This window comes from Calidris pugnax, unplaced genomic scaffold, assembly GCF_001431845.1.
Source record: "Calidris pugnax isolate Ruff unplaced genomic scaffold, ASM143184v1 scaffold96, whole genome shotgun sequence".
Taxonomy (NCBI): Eukaryota; Metazoa; Chordata; class Aves; order Charadriiformes; family Scolopacidae; genus Calidris; species Calidris pugnax.
Window position 1 is genome coordinate 263 of NW_015090866.1, and position 22040 is coordinate 22302.

The window sequence follows — 22040 nt, forward strand, 5'->3', positions numbered from 1 at the left end:
TGCCACAGTGTTCCCCAGCGGCACCCATGTCCCCTCCCCATGCCACCTCATGCCAATTATGTCCCCCACGCCACCCATGTCCCCTCCCCATGCCACCCTTGGCCATGGTGTTCCCCCATTCCACCTCATGCCACCTCTGGCCATGGTGTCCCCCTTGGCACCCATTCTCCTTCCCCATGCCACCCCTGAGCATAGTGTCCCCCTACGGCACCCATGTCCCTGTGCCCTCTCCCCATGTCCCCCCTGGCCACGGTGTCCCCTCAGGACACCCACGCCCCCTCCCCAAGCCCACACGGGTGTGCAAAGCCTGCGTGGGTGTGTAAAGGGAAGTTGCACCCCCGTGCAACGGGCACACGCGTGTGCAAAGTGCTCGTGCATCCACGTGCAAGGGACCACAGGATGGGAAGCAGAGCACCCATGGGTGCCCCACGTGGTGCCCAGGCAGGAGGACCCAGGCATCGCCCCCCACCCCAAAAAGTGCTTTCCCACTTCGAAGGGCAGCGCTTCGTTAATTAGCGCAAGCAAACGAGCCCGATCGCGGTGTCATTTCTACTTCCCAGGCGCAGGTTTCACTTCTCCCAGGTGGTGCTTCTCCCGTTTCCCCCTTTTTTCACCCCAAAACACGCGAAGAAAAAGAGGGGTTTTTTTGCTCTCCTTTGGGGGCAGCAAACCCCCACGGCCAAACCACAGCGCTGCCCTTTTCGAGGAGATTTGAGCTTTTTTATGCTTTTTTTTGTTTTTTTTTTTATTTTAAACCTCGCCGCTACCCAGTCTCCGCCGCCCACCCTTTCCCTTGAAGCGAGGGAGGAATTTCCCTGCTGGTTTTTTTAAGGCCCCGTGGATCTGCCTCCCGAGGAAGAGGAGCACGTACGCAACAGCAAAGCTGCTTAGGGGCCACCAGGGTGGATTAGACACCCGCGGGGTTAAGACATCTTAATTTGATCATCGGGCTGCGTCCCCCCCGTCTCCGTCAGGACGCATCAAGGTGGAGGGCAACCATGGAGGGGGTGATGGAGAACCCGGCGAAGCTCCATCACCTTCCTAAAATCCAGAATGGCTGGAGAGCAGCCCTGAGGAGAAGGTCTTGGGGGTGTTGGTGGAGGAGAAGCTCAACATAAAATCATAGAATGGTTTGGGTTGGAAGGGACCTCAAAGATCATCTTGTTCCAACCCCCCTGCCATGGGCAGGGACACCTCCCACTAGAGCAGGTTGCTCAAGGCCACATCCAGCCTGGCCTTGAACACTTCCAGGGATGGGGCATCCACAACTTCCCTGGTGGCAACATGAGCCACCAACATGTGCTGGTGGCCCAGAAAGTTCCCCGCACCCTGGGCTGCATCCCCAGCAGTGTGGCCAGCAGGGCCAAGGGGGGGTTCTGCCCCTCTGCTCTGCTCTGGGGAGACCCCCCCACCCCAGTGCTGCCTCCAGCTCTGGGGCCACCAACATCAGAAGGACATGGATCTGTTGGTGTGGGGCCAGAGGAGGCCATGGAGATGCTGGGAGGGCTGGAGCCCCTCTGCTGGGAGGGGGGGCTGAGAGAGTTGGGGGGGTTCAGCCTGGAGAAGAGAAGGCTCCAGGGAGACCTTGGAGACCCTTCCAGTCCCTCAAGGGGCTCCAGGAGAGATGGGGAGGGACTCTTGATGAGGGAGAGGAGCCACAGGAGGAGGGAGAAGGGTTTGACCCTGAAAGAGGGGAGATGGAGCTGAGATGTGGGGAAGAAATGTTTTACTTTGAGGGTGGTGAGAGCCTGGCCCAGGTTGCCCAGAGAAGCTGTGGGTGCTCCATCCCTGGAGGTAGACCTTATGTTCCCTGCTTCATACGGGCACGTCTGGGTTCCACATCTTGCACCAAGCTTGTTCACACCCAGGTAAGAAAAAAAGTAATTAAAGTCTTCGTTTACAGGGTGTTGGTGAAGGCCTGGTGGTGCAGAGTGGTGGGAGAGCACCTGAGGAGACAGCAACACCAGCAGCAAGCCGGGCGGCGAGGCGGTGACATTAATTGTCCAGGAACAGGGACAAATCTGCACCAGGTGATGGACAGAAACACCTGCGAGTGGGTGGCAGCATCGGGCCCTTCTGGGACGCTTGTTCCTGGTGGCCAAGCAGCAGGCACAAGGTTTCTACCTCCTCTTCACCATCTGTGAGCATCAGGCAACTGTCTATCTGCATGAGCCACCACCACGAATCTCTGATGGACAACTCAGTGACACACAACCAGCTTGCAATGGGACAAACAGCCTCGTTGGCAGCTGCAGGTTGGCTTGGAGGACTGGAGTGACGTCCATATGGACGTACCCACCAGAGGAATATCAAGACTGGCCTAGATGGAGGATGAGCAGGAAGGTCTGGCTGTGAAAGCAGCAGAAGACAGGAGAAGAAACAGCGAAACAGCTGATGGTGATGCACCAGGTCAGCAGGTCCTCAAGCTCTTGGCTCGTGTCTACCAGCAGCTAGTTGGACACCAGTGTTGAGAGACAACAGGCAGAGAGTGAATCCCTGTCACTCACAGAGGATGGGGACAGGATAGAGTGAAAGTTGCCAACCCAAGACGTACAAAAGGGCACATCCAAAACTGATACATGGTCACCAGCCTATGGAAAGCCTGTGAGATGTGATAAGGATCCAACAGCTGAAGTCCTCAACCAAGTCCTGGCTAGACCACCTGGGCAAGCAACCAAAACACCCTCCCTTCCTGTAAAGTCTCCCAACAAGCTCTGACAGCATCACAACACTATTTCCTACCTATTTCATAGAATCATAGAATCGTCCAGGTTGGAAGGGACCTTAAAGATCATCTAGTCCAACCATCAACCTAACTCTGACAAAAAAATAAATAAGAAATAAGCAATAAAAAAAATCCCTAAACCATATTCCTGAGGACCATGTCAACCCATCTTTTGAAAACCTCCAGGGATGGTGCCTCAACCACTTCCCTGGGCAGCCTATTTCTAGATGCTTCTCCTCACCCTGACTGTATCTCAGCCTACAAGATGAAGGCGGTAGGTCTTCTCCTCCGTGCCTGCCCAACCAGGAGTGTCTGTAAGGGCCACCAGCAAGCAGAGGATGGAAGAGGTGACGAGAGGAAGAGGTGGTGTTAACAGGACAGCCCCGAAGCCGTGCGCCAGCTGCCGGGCTCCTCTCCAAGCTGCCTTCAACACCATGTGGCACCAAGCCCAGCTCCTGGGCTTCCTCCCCAGGGCGACCAGGCGCCCACACCGGCTCTCCACGTGAGGAGACAGACGTCTGCCAGGAAGGTGACACACAGGGGGGGTTCATACACGCACGGTCTAGCGCTGCTGAGCTCTTCCAAGCATTTTGCAGAGGAAGCAAAGGTGTCCTGACCCCTCGCTCCTACCTTGAGGCAATTAAGTGACAGCAAAAACCAGCAAGAAAAGACACCAAGGGGCTCTTCCCCGGGGTAATTTCGCCTGCACGTTCCTTTCCTGACCTCCTTTTGTACCTGATGATCTGCTTTTGTACCTGATCATCTGCGATAACAACAGCCAGGCTTGTTCCTCTGCATGGTTTGGTTGCCTGAGGGGCAGATTTAAAAAGAAGGATAAATAAAAGACAGTGCTGGAGCCCTGCCATTACATCTCGTTTTTGGAGGGAGCACAACGCTTGTCCTTCCCGACCCAGGTGGAAGGGCCCTTCTGCTACTGCCCAGAAGCCTTTGGAAATCATAAAAACACCTTAAAAATAACACACGTTCCTTTTTAGGTTTTCAAGGTGTTTGCCAGGGCCAGGAGAGCTGGAGAGAAGAGATTTGAAAACATTTTCACTTGCTTCCTCGGAAAAGCTTCGGCTCACACACAATCTGAGCTCGTTAGCAGGGGCATGAGGAGGAAAATTTCAGTGAAATTCAGTGAAACAGCTATTTCACGGTTTGCTAAAATCATGAAAAGGGAGAAAATGTGAAAAATCATAAAGCAGCCCTTTGCATTTACCGGGTTGCAGAATTGCTGTTTGCTATATGGAGGCCAGGGCCGGATTTATGGAAGGATTCAGGATTTTTTTAGAGGAATAAAGCCACTTCCTCGCCCGCCCCGGGGGCTGATACAACTCCCATCACCCTGAACCGTTAGCGCCTTCCAGCATTAATTCCTTTTCCCTCCCTGGTGGGGAATAATTGCCTCCACAGATGGAGAAAACAAGACAGGGGAAGACTGGCAAAAAAAACAGGTCTTTGCAGGCATGTTTGGAAAAATCTTAATATACTACCAAGCCCCTTTTCTCCCCCTTCTGGAAGCTGTCAGGCCCCTCTCGCAGCCCCCCAAATTATGCATGAATTTTGCGCACTCGCAAAAAAAAAATCCCTAAATAACCCCCCAAATAAGCTCTAACCCTGCTGTAAAGGCCGTTTAACTCCAGAGGAGTGTGGCACTGGCATGGCCCCTGGCTTTAGGATCATCACAGGAAATTCTGCTCCACTGTGGGGTGGGATTTTTCCACCCAAACAGAGCTCAGCATCGTCTTAAACCCACCCAGAAGCCCGTGGGTCCTGCATCGCGCCGTGACGTGGGCAGAGCAAAACCTGCCTCGCTCACTCAGTTAAAAGCCTGATTTTTATCAGCTGCTATCACCAAAAACAGCAGAATCCTGGTGGTTTTTTTACATCTTGCCATTACACACGGTCAGGGGTGTGCCGGGGGAAACCAAATTCATCATTCCAGATGGATCCAAAGGAACCAAACAGCTCCAGGAGCTCTTACCTTTATGGATATTCCAGGCTGTTAGAGATTTACTGGCTACATTAAATATTAAGCCATTTCTCTACACACTTCAAAGAGCAGGATTTTTTTTCACTCACTCAAAGGCCTGATTTTTATCAGCTGCTAATCACCAAAAACAGCAGAATCCTGGTGTTTTTTTTACATCTTGCCATTACACACGGTCAGGGCCGTGCCAGGGAAAACCAAATTCATCATTCCAGGTGGATACAAACGAACCAAACAGCTCCAGGAGCTCTTACCTTTATGGATATTCCAGGCTGTTAGAGATTTACTGGCTACATTAAATATTAAGCCATTTCTCTACACACTTCAAAGAGCAGGATTTTTTATTTTTTTGTGTGTGTTTAAAGTTCATTGGTGCTGAAAAATGCCAAGCAAGACTGTCCAGAATAACAAATACCTCTTTTTTCAGTCTGATCCAAAAAGACCCTAAATGTCACGGCAAGGTTGAGGTCTCGGGATTGATTTCAGCAGGTTTTGGGATCAGGCTGGGGCCACAGGAAGGATGGGAAGAGGTTGATGCACCTTGAAGACTCCCTGCACTTGTCTTCTGCAGCTCGAATGTGATGAAGGAAGAGTCACCAAGGGCTCACTCACGCTGCACCACACTTGGCATCTTTCAGGGGCTACCAAAAGGGGTGGCCACCTAAAGCAACTTAAGAGATTCATGGAGAGCGGGTCTATCAAGGGCTATAAACATCAACCATCCAGGTGTATCTTCTCCTTCAGGATGCCACTGGATGGAGACAATCCCATCAAGAACCAGGCAGGCTCCAGTCAGTTCAAGCCCTGTAGGTCGCCAGAGGTCATCTAGAAGGTCCATGGGACACCTTCCTTGGATGGTTAGACTTCAGGGAGCTGTGGCCTCAGCTGTTCAGATGTTTTGAGCACTACACAAGAAGAGGCAAAGTTCAGCCCTGAAATTTGGAAGCAAAAGAAGAGCAGTCATGAATTTACAACGATGGGATCAGTACAGGAGTGTGACAACCCAGATCCATCATATCCACTATCTTTTTGAGGTAATCCTATTTAAAACAATGCTTTTCATGTCCATTATCTTTTTGACATAATCTTATTTAAAATATGTTTTCTCCTAAATATACTTCCCGAGTTTCAAGCTTCAAAAATCTTTGGGCAAAAACCCCATCATTTTTAACACGTTTGCCCAAATCTGAAGAGTTGTGAAGCGATAACGAACGTACCACGCTGAAATGAAAGTGGTTTCTCTCTTTCCCATTCCATCTCACGTGCCGACACGAGTTTCCTGGAAAACCTGGATGACATCTGGCTTCCGAGCGAGCTGCTGTGCCAGCGTGCCCGTGCCATCCGGGGTGTCCCTCAGTCCGGAGCGGAGCAGGATCCGTACGGCGTCCGCCCGCTGCCCAGCGCAGGCTGCGTGCAGGGCTGTGGGGGAGACATGATATGGAGATATGGAGATATGGACATGATATGGAGAAAGGAGCTGAGATGGCTTGATGGTTTCAGCCTCAGTCCACTTCAGATGATGTGTCCAGTTTTGGGCCTCTCACAACAGGAAAGACATTGAGGGGCTGGAGTGGGTCCAGAGAAGGGCAATGGGTAGGTTGCCCTACCCTAAACCTACCCAACAGGGTAGGTTTAGATTGAACATTAGGAAGGAATTTTTCACTGAAAGAGTGGTCGGGCATTGGAACAGGCTGCCCAGGGAGGGGGTTGAGTCACCATCCCTGGATGTGTTTAAGGGACGTTTAGATGCAGTGCTGAGGGACATGGTGTAGGGGAGGACTTTGTAGAATAGGGTAGATGGTTGGACTCGATGATCCCAAGGGTCTCTTCCAACCTCAATGATTCTATGATTCTATGAACGGAGCTGGGGCGGGGTCTGGAGAACAAGGAGAAGGGTCTGGAGAACTTCTGAGGGAGGTGGGGGTGTTCAGCCTGGAGAAAAGGAGGCTGAGGGGAGACCTTCTCACTCTCTCCAACTCCCTGAAAGGAGGGGGTAGCCAGGGGGGGTTGGTCTCTTCTCCCAAGGAATAGGTGATGGGACAAGAGGAAATCATAGAATCATAGAATGGTTTGGGTTGGAAGGGACCTCAAAGATCATCAAGTTCCAACCCACCTCCCACTCGAGCAGGTTGCTCAAGGCCACATCCAGCCTGGCCTTGAACACCTCCAGGGATGGAGCAGCCACAACTTCCCTGGGCAACCTGTTCCAGTGTCTCACCACCCTCAGAGTAAAAAATTTCTTCCTGAGATCTGATCTGAATCTTTTTTCTTCCAATTTAAACCGTTTCCCCTTGTCCTATCATTACCCTTCCTGACAAAGAGTCCCTCCCCAGCTCTTCTATAGGCACCCTTCAGGTATTGAAAGGCCGCTATAAGGTCTCCCCGGAGCCTTCTCTTCTCCAGGCTGAGAGAACGGCCTCAACTTGCACCAGGGGAGGTTTAGGATGGATATTAGGAAAAATTTTTATATTGAAAGGGTTATCAAGCCTTGGAAGAGGCTGCCCATGGAGGTGGTGGAGTCACCATCCCTGGAGGGATTTAAAAGCCAGGCAGATGTGGTGCTGAGAGACATGGGTTAGTGATGGGTTTTGTCAGTGTTGTGTTGATGGTTGGACTCTATGATCTGAAAGGTGCCTTCCAACCTGGACAATTCCATGATTCTCTGATTCCAGGCAGTCGTGTGATGGCCCAGGAGGGCTCAGCTGCTGCCCTGGCAGATTACTAGTCCCTCCAATCCATCAAGCGCTACTAACCAAAGCTAACCAGGTTTGCACACAAATTGGGAGTATTTAAGCCAACTTTGGTTCATTCTGGCCGAGTCATGGGCAGAAGGTGCCCAGGGCAGGAGCGGGGAAGCTGTGGGACAGAGCAGGCAGAGCAAAAATCCTCCAAGGCTTCTTACTGCTCTGAGTTTGGGGTGGATTTAATCGTGATGCTGGAGCGGGTCCAGAGAAGGGCAACAAAGATGGTGAGGGGTCTGGAGAATAAGTCTTATGAGGAGAGGCTGAGGGAACTGGGGTTATTCAGCCTGGAGAAGAGGAGGCTGAGGGGAGACCTTCTTGCTCTCTACAACTCCCTGAAAGGAGGGTGTAGAGAGGTGGGGGTCGGTCTCTTAGATTCTGTGATTCTGTGATGTGCAAGAGAGGGGGCTTGAAACTACCCTGGGTGTAGAAGCAGGATTCTTCTGGTGAGAAGGGCCCCAGGAGGCACCAACACTAACACAGCAAAACGTGCCAGGGAAGGGGGGCAACCGACAGGCACGAGGAGCCACCACAAACACCCCAGGGTCCGACGAGCCCGAATTTACTCACCGAGGGGGTGGGAGGGAGAGACAGAGAGAGACACCAGGCTGTTCACGCTCACCGCTGAAGCGTGTTATTAAGCAAACCTGAAGGCTGGGGAAGTTGCCAATTTTGGCAGTGGCTGAAATCATTTATATATACTGGTTTTGTGTGTGTGTGTGTGAGAGAGACGCTGATGCAAGAGACGCCTCACGCTGGGAATGCCAACTCACTGGCATCACTATAGCAACTATATTTACGTTCGAGCTCTCTGTTATTTGCTTATAAGCCATTCTTAGGCACTTTGCTAAAGAATTGAGGCTTAAGAGAGCTTGGGCAATCATTGTATTTGTCTGCCCACCCTAAACGTTTCGAACCGGCTAATTTCAAACAAATTTGATGGCAAGGCAGAGGTATCAAAGATACTAAGCTCCTGAAAGTTGCATGCAAAACAAGCAGCCGGGTGAAAAAAGAAACACCAATTAGCATCTCTGCTCTTCCCCCTGGGCGAGGCTTAAGAGCTTGTGAGATCATTGTATTTGTCTGCCCACCCTAAACATTTGAAACTGGCTAATTTCAAACAAATTTGATGGCAAGGCAGAGGTATCAAAGATACTAAGCTCCTGAAAGTTGCATGCAAAACAAGCAGCCGGGTGAAAAAAGAAACACCAATTAGCATCTCTGCTCTTCCCCCTGGGGAGAAAAGCCCTCAACCATGCCATTAGACATCAGAAAGTCCGGCAGGAGGAGAGCCAGTGAATGAAAGCTGCAAAAAAAAACCCAAAACCCCCCAAAATCCACCCCTAACACATCGCTCTGCTCTAAGAGCTGTTTCTATACGTGCATCTGGCAGCCCCTCTGCCACGCTCCGCTGAGCAGACGCAGCGCGGGCTGCTTGGGAGGTTGGGCTGCTGTGACCAAAGGATGCTCTTGCTGTCAGATGGAGGGTGAAGAATCACAGAATCACAGAATCTTCTAGGTTGGAAGGGACCTTAAAGATCATCTTGTCCAACCGTCAACCTAACTGACAAAAATAGACACCCACACAACAAACAAGGAGCATCATCACTAAACCATACCTCCCAGCACTACATCAACCCGTCTTTTGAACACCTCCAGGGATGGGGCCTCAACCACCTCCCTGGGCAGCCCATTCCAATGCCTGAGAACCCTTTCAGTGAAAAAATTTTTCCTAATATCCAGCCTGAACCTCCCCTGGCGCAACTTGAGGCCATTTCCTCTTGTCCTGTCGCCTGTGACTTGAGAAAAGAGACCGACCCCCACCTCTCTACACCCTCCTTTCAGGGAGTTGTAGAGGGCAATAAGATCTCCCCTCAGCCTCCTCGTCTTCAGGCTGAATAACCCCAGTTCCTTCAGCCTCTCCTCATAAGACTTGTGCTCCAGACCCCTCACCATCTTTGTCGCCCTTCTCTGGACCCGCTCCAGCACCTCAATGTCTTTTTTATGGTAGGGGGCCCAAAACTGGACATAGTACTCGAGGTGAGGCCTCACCAGTGCCGAGTACAGGGGGACAATCACCTCTCGGGCCCTACTACCCACACTGTTCCTGAGAAAGAGCTCAACAGGCCTTACCAGAACGGTTCTTCCCATCCTTCGCGTGGATGTCGGCGCCGAGGGACAGCAGCGTCTGGATGGTGCACCCGTGTCCTTCCTGCAGGGGCAAGCACAGGCAGGTGGGACCCAGAAGTAGCTCCAAGCAATTCCTCACCTTTGCATTGAGCAGAAATAACGCAGGAGAAAGGAAGGAGAAAGGAGGCTGGAAGCGATCTGTCCCCAACTGCATATAGAATCATATAATCACAAAATTGTTCAGGTTGGAAGGGACCTTTCAGATCAAGAGTCCAACCATCAACCCAACACTGACAAACCCATCACTAAACCCTGTCCCTCAGCACCACGTCTGCCCAGCTTTTAAATCCCTCCAGGGATGGTGACTCCACCACTTCAAGAAGAAATTTTTTCTAATATCCAATCTGAACCTCCCCTGGTGTCACTTGAGGCTGTTTCCTTTTGTCTCATGGCCTGTTCCTTGGGGGAAAAGACCAACTCCCCCGGCTACACCCTCCTTTCAGGAAGTTGTTTTTTTTCCCTAATGTTCAATCTAAACTTCTCCTGGTGCAACTTGAGGCCATTTCCTCTTGCCCTAGTGCCTGTTCCTTGGCAGGAGAGAACCCCCCCTGGCTACACCCTCCTTTCAGGAAGTTGTAGAGAGGAGGAGGTCTTCCCTCAGCCTCCTCTTCTCCAGGCTGAACACTCCCAGCTCCCTCAGAAGTTCTTCAGACCCTTCTCCTTGTTCTCCAGACCCCTCACCAGCTCCATTGCCCTTCTCTGGACCTGCTCCAGCACCTCAATGTCTTTCCTGTTGTGAGGGGCCCAAAACTGAACATAGTTTTGTGGCACCTGGAAGGCCACTGACACAGGTTGACTCTGCCATGTCAAATCTGGGGCTACCAGAAGCTGCTTCAGTGGCACCTGGAAGGCCACAGACACAGGTTGACTCTACCACGGTCAAATCTGGGGCTACCAGAAGCTGCTTCAGGTTCCTGAGGACCTTCCAGTGGCTGGAAATCAAGGTTGGCTGCCTATGGACATGCAGATGGGGTCTGTTAGCCAGGGGTTGCCCAGGCACAGCAGACGTGCTGCCCTTAGCCCATGGGAACAGGTTCCTGAGGACCTTCCAGTGGCTGGAAATCAAGGTTGGCTGCCTATGGACATGCAGATGGGGTCTGTTAGCCAGGGGTTGCCCAGGCACAGCAGACGTGCTGCCCTTAGCCCATGCCAATTGGCCAGAGAGATGTCATCGGGCACCTTCTCTGGCCCTCCTGCTGGCAGCCCATGAGAGAGGAGCCGGAGCTTGGCCCTTGGTCAACGTGTCTCCTCACGCACACGGCCAGCGTGTCTGCATGCCTCGCATGGCCCTGGCACCAATTTCAACCCAGAGGCCAAAAAGGCAGCGAGAGGCATCCCAGGAGCAGGATTCTCTCTGCAAACATTCAACACAATGTTTTAAAAATCAGAAGTGTTCAATTAAGACCAAGAGTGTCTAAAAATTACACTGAAGCACCGAGCTGTCTCTGGGTGGGGGGGTGGTACAGCCAAAGGCTGAGAGCGGTGCCTCGGTGGGGCAAGTGAGATAGACACACAACCCAGTCCAGATCCAGGCTGATGGATCTGCTTTTAGAATCATAGAATGGTTGGGGTTGAGAAGGGACCTTAAAGATCATCCAGTTCCAACCCCCCTGCCCTGGGCAGGGACACCTCCCACCAGCCCAGGTTGCTCAAAGCCCCCTCCAACCTGGCCTTGAACCCCTCCAGGGATGGAGCAGCCACAGCTTCTCTGGCCAACCTGGGCCAGGCTCTCACCACCCTCAGTGAGAAACATTTCTTCCTAGTATCTTATCTAAATCTCCCCTCTTTCAGTGTCAAACCCTTCCCCCTCCTCCTAGGGCTCCCCTCCCTCATCCAGAGTCCCTCCCCATCTCTCCTGGAGCCCCTTGATGGACTGGAAGGGGCTCCAAGGTCTCCCCAGAACCTTCTCTTCTCCAGGCTGAACCCCCCCAACTCTCTCAGCCCGTCCTCCCAGCAGAGGGGCTCCAGCCCTCCCAGCATCTCCATTGCCTCTTCTGGCCCCGCTCCAACAGGTCCATGTCCTCAAATCCATCTTCTTCAGCTCCGATTTGTCCTCACCAGAGCTTATTTTGGCACGCAAAGGGGACGCCAGCCCCTTTTCCCCCCCTCCGAGTGCCAGGCTGAACCACTCTCTCAGCCCCCCCTCCCAGCAGAGGGGCTCCAGGCCTCCCAGCATCTCCGTGGCCTCCTCTGGCCCAGCTCCAATAGGTCCAACATCAGCCTGATGGAGGAGATGAAGCTAGAAGTCTGCTATAAGATCTTCCCAGAGCCTTCTCTTCTTTTAGAGAACAGTCATTTCTACATGATCTTCCCAATTGTGGTCAACACATCCACCTTGCACAGCAGAGACCTCGAGGTGTGAGGAATTTGGAGGATTGTCTCCCAGCACAAAGTCTCCTCCCCTTTGCCAGCGGCTGCAGAGAAGTTAAGACCCAAACGACCTCTGACAACGGGGTGACACAACCTAAAGACACTTCTTAATAGCAAATCAGTGCACTAATTTGTCAACCCATCTTGCCTTTGCCTCTCCAGTCCTCACCTCCAATCAAGTAACTCAATTAAATTGCTTTTAACTTCAGCTGGCCACAGAGCTGTAGGATCCCTACCTTACCTTTCATAATTGTATGTCAGCAAAAAGCCCCGTGTCTTCCTACCCTGTAAGTTCACTTCCAGCACCACAGGGATTTTGAGCTGCTCTCACCCAGCTGTATTTCAGCTCAGAGGAGCACAACCTGTTGCTGATGCGGGCTGTTGAGCTTGGGGTACCCTCAGGCACCAGCATTTCCTAAAGGATTACTCAGGTATTTGTCATGCCCTGCGAGAAGACGCAGAACTTCATTCAGAAGATGCAGACATGATTTTGTAATCACCTCTTCAAGGCAACAGATTAGGCTTCGTCGTGTGGCACGAGGATGAAGGGCCCTTATTTTTATCCCCACCACCCACTTTTTTCCCCACTCAGTAGCACCTTGCCCCCCAGTTCATGGCTCCCATTTCCCTTCTGCATCCACACCCCCTTCTCAGCAGCAGAGACAGCGCGCCAGGAACCGCTTGAGCTGCCACAGCCTTGGCAGCAAAGTGGGTTGAAAGCGTAATTTGATTTCCATGTATTTATAAATGCAAAGTAATAAGAAAAGAAGAAAAAAAAACAACAACAAAACAACGAAACAACCAAAACCAAAAAACAACCCACCAGCCAAACAAATGATGCTGTAAATATCAAGTGACACTGAGCCTCGGGAAGGAAGAGAGACCCATCAAATCGCTCCCCAATCAGCCAAGACAGAGCTGGGATCTTCTCCAAGGCACATTATATTCCCCAATAGCTTTGCTGTTAAACGTACCCTTGGCAACCGAAAGGGCTTTCAACGTGGTTTCTCAGAGCATGAGGAAGGGGAGCTGGGAGAAAGGCCTCCTTTGTGGGAGCCAGCAAATGCCACGGCTGGGTCCTGCTGGAGGAGAATACTGTTGCCAGCACTCCCAGTAAGTGTCATTGATGCTTTTCTAGGAGCGGGGCGCTGGGACGCCGCTTCGTTCCCTCTACAAGTCTAGACCAGGCTCTGAGTGCTGCATGTTAAAGCTCATGCAGCCCTGAGGAAAGGGACTTGGGGGTGCTGGTGGAGGAGAAGCTGGACATGAGCAGGCAGTGGGCAGCTGCAGCCCAGAAGGCCAATCTCATACTGGGCTGCATCAGACGATGCGTTGCCAGCAGGTCCAGAGAGGGGATTCTGCCACTTTCCTCTGCTCTGGTGAGACCTCACCTGGAGTATTGTGTGCAGGTCTGGAGCCCTCAATATAAGAAGGACATGGACCTGATGGAGAGGGTCCAGAGGAGGGCCACAAGGATGATCAGGGGGATGGAGCACCTCTGCTACGAGGACAGGCTGAGGGAGCTGGGGTTGTTCAGCCTGGAGAAGAGGAGGCTCCGGGGAGACCTAATAGCAGCCTTCCAGTACCTGAGGGGGCCTACAGGAAGGCTGGGGAGAACCTGTTTAGAAAGGCCTGCAGTGACAGGACGAGGGACAATGGCTTCAAGCTGGAGGGGAACAGATTTAGATTGGAGATGAGGAGAGGGTTCTTCACTGTGAGGGTGGTGGAGCACTGGAACAGGTTGCCCAGGGAGGTGGTTGAGGCCCCATCCCTGGAGATATTCAAGGAGAGGCTCGACGAGGCCCTGGGCAACCTGGTCTAGTTGGGGGTGTCCCTGCTGACTGTGGGGGGGTCGGACTAGATGATCTTTGGAGGTCCCTTACGGCCTGGGCAATTCTATGATTCTATTACCACGCAGGGATCTGAGCAGGAACCTTCCCTTCCTGCTGGCTGCCAGCACATTGCACACCGTGGTGGGACAGCACCAAGCAGAAGGGAGGCAGCAGGGTCCCAGGAGGGATCCTGGCCAGCGGTGACACTTTTGGGATCTGCTCTGCGTTCCCAGGGAGATTCACAGGACCCACAGCCCACCAAGCCCCGCTTCCCCCACAGGCGTGAGGTGGGAGGAGGAGAAAGTTCAGACGACTCTCACTGCTTGGAATTCAAAACAGCTCCCGTGTGAAGGACACAGATAAGCATCCGGGAGCTCCCTCCGCTTTTCCACCTCTCCTCTCTCACATCTGGCAATGGGCAGGCCAGAATCCAACCTCCTGGGACAAACAGTTGCTGTTTCACAGAATCTTCTAGGTTGGAAGGGACCTTAAAGATCATCTTGTCCAACCGTCAACCTAACTGACAAAAAGAGACACCCACACAACAAACAAGGAGCATCATCACTAAACCATACCTCCCAGCACTACATCAACCCGTCTTTTGAACACCTCCAGGGAGGGTGCCTCAACCACCTCCCTGGGCAGCCCATTCCAATGCCTGAGAACCCTTTCAGGGAAAAAAATTTTCCTAATATCCAGCCTGAAGCTCTCCTGGTGTAACTTGAGGCCATTTCCTCTCGTCCTGTCACCTGTGACTTGGGAGAAGAGACCGACCCCCACCTCCCTACACCCTCCTTTCAGGGAGTTGTAGAGAGCAATAAGGTCTCCCCTCAGCCTCCTCTTCTCCAGGCTGAACAACCCCAGTTCCCTCAGCCTCTCCTCATAAGACTTATTCTCCAGACCCCTCACCATCTTTGTCGCCCTTCTCTGGACACGCTCCAGCACCTCAATGTCTTTTTTATGGTAGGGGGCCCAAAACTGGACACAGTACTCAAGGTGAGGCCTCACCAGTGCCCAGTACAGGGGGACAATCACCTCTCGGGCCCAACGGCCATCCTCTGTTGACACAGAAACTGGCTACTGACCCCCTGGGACCCCAACCACCAGGGCTGAAGACAGACAGACAGAAATCTGAGCAGCATTTCATCCACATCTCTTCTGCCAGTTGAGTGAGAAGACACTGGTGAAGAACTGTCACAGCTCATGAACTGTTGGTACCAACAGCTCCAAATAACTAGCAGGGTGGACTCCCTTCAGGTATTGCCCTTTGGTCTCCAAGGACTGGAAGAATAACACTCATCAGAGGTGTGGGTCAAGCCCTAACCAGAGCATGGACAACTGGATGCATGGCAAAGGAGCTGTGTCCTGTTGTCACTCACCTCTGCTCCTGCACGGTCCCACTCAGCCACTTGCCAGGCAGGAGGGTTCACTAACCCCCAGCACAGTCAGCAGTGTGGACAGGAGGGTGGTGAACATGGCAACTCATACCCACCACCGACCCAGCAGACAGCTGGGCACACCTAACGAGGGTCTAAAACCCATTAAACAGGGTATGGGACTGGTCAGGAGCAGATCGAGAGTGACAGAGGATGAGGTAGGACTGTAAATTCTCCATCATAGAACCATACAATTGTCCAGGTTGGAAGGGACCTTTCAGATCATCGAGTCCAACCATCAACCTAACACTGACAAGACCCACCACTAAACCATGTCCCTCAGCACCACGTCTGCCCGGCTTTTAAATCCCTCCAGGGATGGTGACTCCACCATTTCCTGGGCAGCCTCTTCCAAGGCTTGATAACCCTTTCAGTGAAGACATTTTTCCTAATATCTAATTTAAACCTCCCTTGGAGCAACTTGAGGCCATTTCCTCTTGTCCCATCACCTGTTCCTTGGGAGAAGAGACCAATTGCCTCCTCACTACACCCTCCTTTCAGGGAATTGGAGAGAGCAAGGAGGTCTCCCCTCGGCCTCCTTTTCTCCAGGCTGAACACCCCCAGCTCCCTCAGCTGCTCCTCACAAGACTTGTGCTCCAGACCCCTCACCAGCTCCGTTGACCTTCTCTGGACACACTCCAGCACCTCAATGTCTTTTTTTTGTGGTGAGGGGCCCAAAACTGGACACCACAGTCGAGGTGGGGCCTCACCACTGCCAATTACAGGGGGACAATCACCTCCCGAGTCCTGCTCACCACGCTGTTCCTGACACAGGTCAGGATGCTGGTGGCCTTCTTGGCCATCTGGGCACACTTCTGGCTCGTGTTCAGCCGACAGCTGACCAACACCCCCAGGGCCTTTTCCACCAGGCAGCTCCAGCCACTTTTCCCCAAGCCTGTAGTGTTCACGGGGTTGTTGTGACCCAAGTGCAGGAGCTGGCACTTGGCCTTGGTGAACCTCAGACTGTAGGCCTGGGTCCAGCGATCCAGCCTTCCAGATCCCTCTGTAGAGCCTTCCTGCCCTCAAGATCAACACTTCCCACCTAACTTGGGGCCAGGCTGTTTTAGATGCCTGCCTGTAGCACAGACACTAGCAAAGACTTTGTAGAGGGAGGTTGGGAACAGGGACCAACCTTGGCTGCGTAGTGCAGCGCTGTGAGCTGCAGGGCTGTTGCTCTCTCGTTGACATCAACACCCAGCTCGGAGACGAGGAACCGGATGGCTTCATCCTGGGCCGTGACGGCTGCCCGGTGCAGAGGTTGAGCACCCAGTGCATCCTTGGCTGAAGGACATGCCTGCAATGGGGGAGGAGGGAAAGGGAAAGCAATGAAAAGCCTGGCCAAACCTTCAAGGACGACCACCAGCCCCAGCAGAATCATGTCTGCCTGCCATGACGACGGCAACGAACACGTGGGATGTCACCAGCAGGACAGCTCCAGTTGGTAACACCATGATTTGCAGACCAGTGTCAGCTTTTTGTTGAGCTTTTTATGTGATAAGCAAAAGAAGTGACAAAGAAGAAGAACCAAGCTCCCTCTCTGAATTTTAGAGTTGGAAGGGACCATAGAGATCATCTAGTCCAACTCCCCTGCTGAAGCAGGATTGCCTAGAGCTTGTCAGAGCATGTTACTCAGGAGCATCCAGGCGGGTCTTGAAAATCTCCAAGGAAGGGGACTCCACACCCTCCCTGGGCAGCCTGTTCCAGGGCTCTGTCACCCTCACCGTGAAGAAGTTTCTCCTCATATTTGAGTGGAACCTCTTATGTTCCAACTTGTGCCCGTTGCCCCTCGTCCTCTCACTGGGAACCACTGAAAAGAGTCTGGCTCCCTCCTCCTTCAACCCTCCCTTGAGATACTTGTAGGCGTTGATAAGGTCTCCCCTCAGCCTTCTCTTCTCCAGACTAAAGAGTCCCAGCTCTCTCAGTCTCTCCTCATAAGGGAGATGCTCCAATCCTTGAATCATCTTTGTAGCCCTACGCTGGACTCTCTCCACCAGTTCCCTGTCTCTCTTGAACTGGGGAGCCCAGAACTGGACGCAGGATTCCAGTTGTGGCCTCACCAGTGCAGAGTAGAGGGGGAGAATGACCTCCCTTGACCTGCTGGCCACACTCTTCCCTATGCAACCCAAGATACCATTGGCCTTCCTGGCCGCAAGAGCACACTGTTTACTCATTGTCATTTTACTGTCCACCAGGACCCCTAGATCTTTCTCTTCAGTAGTTGCCTCTAGCAGGTCCACCCCTAACCTGTACTGGTACCTGACATTTTTCTTCCCCAGGTGCAGGACCCTACACTTTTCCCTGTTGAACCTCATGAGGTTCTTCCTTGCCCAGCCCTCCAGCCTGTCCAAGTCTCGCTGGATGGCAGCACAGCCCTCCGGGCACTCTCTTCAGCTGAAGCATATATGATGGGTTGCAACTCCTTCAAGTAGCGAGAAACAACCCATCTCCAACCTTGGTGCAGGTAGAGGGAGGGAGATGGGTGGATGACCTCATGAGATCTCTCCCTTGAGTCTCTGAACGTGAACAGCAAAGAAGTAAAATCAAGAAAAGTAACGGAAGCAACACACGTCGCCTTCATCTTAAAGGCTCTAATCCAGCCTCTTGAAGTCTAGTGGGCCTGACTCATGGTTTTAGAAAACCTAGAAGGTAGCAACGCTGCCATTAGCGTTTCCAGCGCTGCTTCATGGCAGTAAGCCAGGGCACCACAAGGAGGAAATTAAATCAGCTATTCCATCTCCGTTGCCTGAAACGTGGGACTAAAAACCTAACTGAACTTCACAAATGTTTTACCCTGAAAGGGCCAGATGAGTGAAGACAAGCACATGAACGTCTCCTGAAGTCAACAACTATCTACGTACTCAAACACAACCTGGGCATCAAACCACCTCTGCTGGGTGTTACAGATGAGTTAAGTCCAAAACTTGTGATCTTAAAAAGTGTGGTAAAATCCAAAACTTGTGATCTTAAAAAGTGTGGTACCACCTTCCGTGGCCCACTCCGTGCCAGCTGGGGGCTCAGCTGGCCAATTCAACCTGCCAGCGTGGCACGGATTCCCTGGTTTTGCCATGCCAGCTCTCTGCCAGGCCAGTGAGCTGCACCAGTTTGGCACAGTGTCTAAGGAACACCATAGCTGGTGCAGGGGAGAGGCCAAGTGAGGGCAAAGGAGGTGAGAAGGGAAGCACAACCCCACCTCCGTGAGAATCAGCCGTTAGGTGGGCTGAAACCATCTCACATCAACTGAGCAGTCAATAAATAATGCAGTGGTCTGGTTCTTCCTACGCACAATTGGCTCTAATGACAGCCCGGTTACGCCTTCTATGTTGGAGGAAATTGGAGATTACTGGGAGACAACACAGGAGCAGCAGCTGCCCCAAGAGGGGGAGGCCAGAGATGAGCTCCTGCAGGAGCAGCCAGATGCCCTCCCTGTTATCCATGTTGAGCCCCGGCACACCCGAGCGTGGGTCTTGGCTTTGTGTGTGTTAGAATCATAGAATGGTTTGGGTTGGAAGGGACCTTAAAGATCATCCAGTTCCAACCTCCTGCCCTGGGCAGGGACACCTCCCACCAGACCAGGTTGCTCCAAGCCCCATCCAGCCTGGCCTTGAACCCCTCCAGGGATGGGGCAGCCACAGCTTCTCTGGGCAGCATCTTCCCTGGGAGCTGAGTCCTGGTGGCCCTACCCAGCAAGCCCCATGAGCTGAGTCCTGGTGGCCCTACCCAGCAAGACCTTGCTCATCTCCAAGGGGAATCTGCCTTCTTTTGCAGTTTGCTCCTTTAAAACCTTGCTCATCTGCCTTCTTTTGCAGTTTGCTCCTTTAAAATTTGGGAATGAGTTTCTTCACAATTTGGTTGCGGTGAAGGTGTGGGTCGTTTGTCCTGGTGGTTCTAGGTCAGGTTCTGGAGGATGGAGGTGAGATTTTTGGCACCTACCTGATGTTTTTGCAGGAGCAGGCTGGCGATGTTGACGTGCCCATTCTGGATGGCATCCATAAAGGGAGTAACTCCACATTTGTCTCTGCTGTCAGGTTCGTACCGGCACCTGGGAGGGAAGACAAAAGCCAGGAGAGTTGCCAGCAGCTCTAAAATCTGCACCAGTTGCTTTGCATTGATGGGACAGGAGACTATCAGCAGATGGGATGGGAAAGGGCACGTATAAATCCTGTCCATAGACCGTGCATAAACCTGTCGCAGTGCTTTATGCCCTCAAGTATGGGCTGCTGGGGTTTTTTTGGGTCAGAAATCTGGTACTCAGCTGGTGCAGCTTGTATGGCTGCACGAAAGCCAAGGCTTCATCTATCATTTATATTTATTTCCCTTTCCCTCCGAACAGAGGATGTCTGGAAGAGGGAAGGAGTGCACAAGCCTTGCACTGACAGAGGGGAAAACCATATCTTCACCATCTTTGGGCCCCCTACCATAAAAAAGACATTGAGGTGCTGGAGCGGGTCCAGAGAAGGGCGACAAAGATGGGGAGGGGTCTGGAGAATAAGTCTTATGAGGAGAGGCTGAGGGAGCTGGGGTTATTCAGCCTGGAGAAGAGGAGGCTGAGGGGAGACCTTATTGATCTCTACAACTCCCTGAAAGGAGGGTGTAGAGAGGTGGGGGTCGGTCTCTTTTCTCAAGTCACAGGCAACAGGACAAGAGGAAATGGCCTCAAGTTACACCAGGGGAGGTTCAGGCTGGATATTAGGAAAAATTTTTTCACTGAAAGGGTTCTCAGCCATTGGGATGGGCTGCCCAGGGAGGGGGTTGAGGCACCATCCCTGGAGGTGTTCAAAAGACGGGTTGATGTAGTGCTGGGAGGTCTGGTTTAGTGATGATGCTCCTTGTTTGTTGTGTGGGTGTCTATTTTTGTCAGTCAGGTTGACGGTTGGACAAGATGATCTTTAAGGTCCCTTCCAACCTAGAAGATTCTGTGATTCTGTGATTCTGTAACAACACCACGTACAAAATCAAAGCCCACAGGGTCTCGCTCGGGTCAAAGCTCCGTTGAAAGGAGAGAAGACTGAATTAAAATTGAAAGCCTGGCTCGAATCACAGGGTTACGTTTATGCCGGGCCAAGCACGGACAGGAATTAACGAGGCTGGGACAAATTGGCTAACGGGGGCCGTGGCTATCAGCGGCCACGATGCCTGGGGAAAGCTGCTCCAGCTCTGGCAGCAGGCAGTGCTGGTTTGGAAGGTAACAGGGTCAGGATGACTGGGCAGAGGCTGATTTAAAGCCACTTCAAACCAGCCTCCCGTGGAGCTACAGCCTTGAAAAATAAAGCCTGGAAGCTGAGTCCAGCCTGGAAGGGCTGCAGCCAGACCCGAGCTGTCAGAAAACTTGTTTTGTTATTATCGTACGGGCTCGGATACATCAGAGGCAAGGGGAATGAATCAGCAGAGAAGAGCCAGAGTTATATAAACGGGGCTGATGTCATAGTGAAGTCAGAGCCCATCGCAGCCCCGTCCTTGTCTCAAAGGGCCCTTAACCTGCTGTGAAAAACCTGGAGGAAAGATGAAAAACCATGTCGGGAGGGCATGCAGGGCAGCTGGGCTTCCTCAACACCCTGAACACCCTTTGTGTCCCCTCGGTGGAGTTGGGGAGGTGGGGGAGAGTGAGGAGGCAGAGGCAGTGCCAGGAGGAAGCTTTCTTACCTCTCCAGGAGCAGCTCCACAACGTCAAAACAGCCGTGCATTGCTGTGGGAGGGAGAGAGAGAAAGGGAGAGAGAAGCGCAGGGTTAATTTATGTTTTCATGCCACTGTGAAACATAATCAGGTTTCTGACCTTTTTGGCTTGCTCATGATGGGGGAAGGGGGTGGGCAAGAAGCTTTAGATTCAAAGCTTTTGATTTATTATTTTTTCAATTAAAACACTTGTCTCCGGATCTCAAGCCCTCCCTTCCCCTGATCCCATAGGAAAACAGCAGATAACCCAGGGAAAAAGCACGTATACAGGCACTGTTTGCTTCTAACTGCAGAGTGCGAGCATGAGACCGTACACGCAATTAAGCCGACACAAAGATCTTTTCTTGCAAGTATTTGTTAATCCCCGAAGTGAAATCTGTGAGAAGCAAAACCAACACAAAGCAGGGAGCTGGTGAATAGCTGGACCGGCATTTCCACCCCTCCTCAGCCACTCCAACTACCCATCCACTCCCATCTCATCATCCTAATGAAGCACCGTCACCCAGACGGCATCTCAGAGGAGAAACAACAACAGTGGGGGGAGGATTTGAACATCACGCACTGAAATATTCCCTCTTTTTTTTGTTGTTGTTGTTTTTAAACACATCGTATCACAGCAATGTGCAGACAGCTTTAATCTTGCTTTTTTTTTTTTTTCTCCTGCAGGTCATTTTGCAAAACAAATGAAACAAATTAAAGAAAAAAAACCCAACAAAACAACATCAAACCAATCCCAGAGCTGCTACATCAGGCTATTTGGAAGAAGGGCCCCCGGCAAATGTGTGTTACCAGCAATAACCTTCAGACACAGCTGCACAATAGATGCTCTTTGAAAGCCCAACAAGGGGTTCCCAACCTCCCAGACCCTGGCTGTTTTCTCCTTCTCCCTGCTCTTTTATCCCCCCTTCACCTGAGCTGATGTAAATTCAGGCAGAGCCACACACGGCGAAAAGGATTTTTTAAAAGGGAGGCTTTAAAAAAATCCAAGCTACGTGAAGAAAAACCACCCCAAGCACCAGAATTACATCCTTTAACAGCACCAGAGACACAAGCAACCCGCCGCGCTCGGATCCACTGTTGCA

At 52.1% G+C, this 22040-nt stretch overlaps 1 protein-coding gene across 2 annotated transcripts in view; it reads right to left on the bottom strand.

The window, feature by feature from the left end:
• Window positions 1-4984: 4984 nt before the first annotated feature.
• The window catches only part of ANKRD16 (ankyrin repeat domain 16), a 30826-nt gene continuing 13770 nt past the window's right edge, over window positions 4985-22040 (bottom strand). For both annotated transcript variants that reach the window (XM_014945431.1, XM_014945432.1), the window contains 6 exons: window positions 20928-20970; window positions 19218-19326; window positions 16420-16581; window positions 9593-9671; window positions 5936-6137; window positions 4985-5650 (listed from right to left, as the gene is read on the bottom strand). In XM_014945431.1, the coding sequence (XP_014800917.1) occupies window positions 5977-6137; window positions 9593-9671; window positions 16420-16581; window positions 19218-19326; window positions 20928-20970 (554 nt within the window). In that variant the 3' untranslated portion in view covers window positions 4985-5650; window positions 5936-5976. The remainder of the gene's footprint in view (window positions 5651-5935; window positions 6138-9592; window positions 9672-16419; window positions 16582-19217; window positions 19327-20927; window positions 20971-22040) is intronic.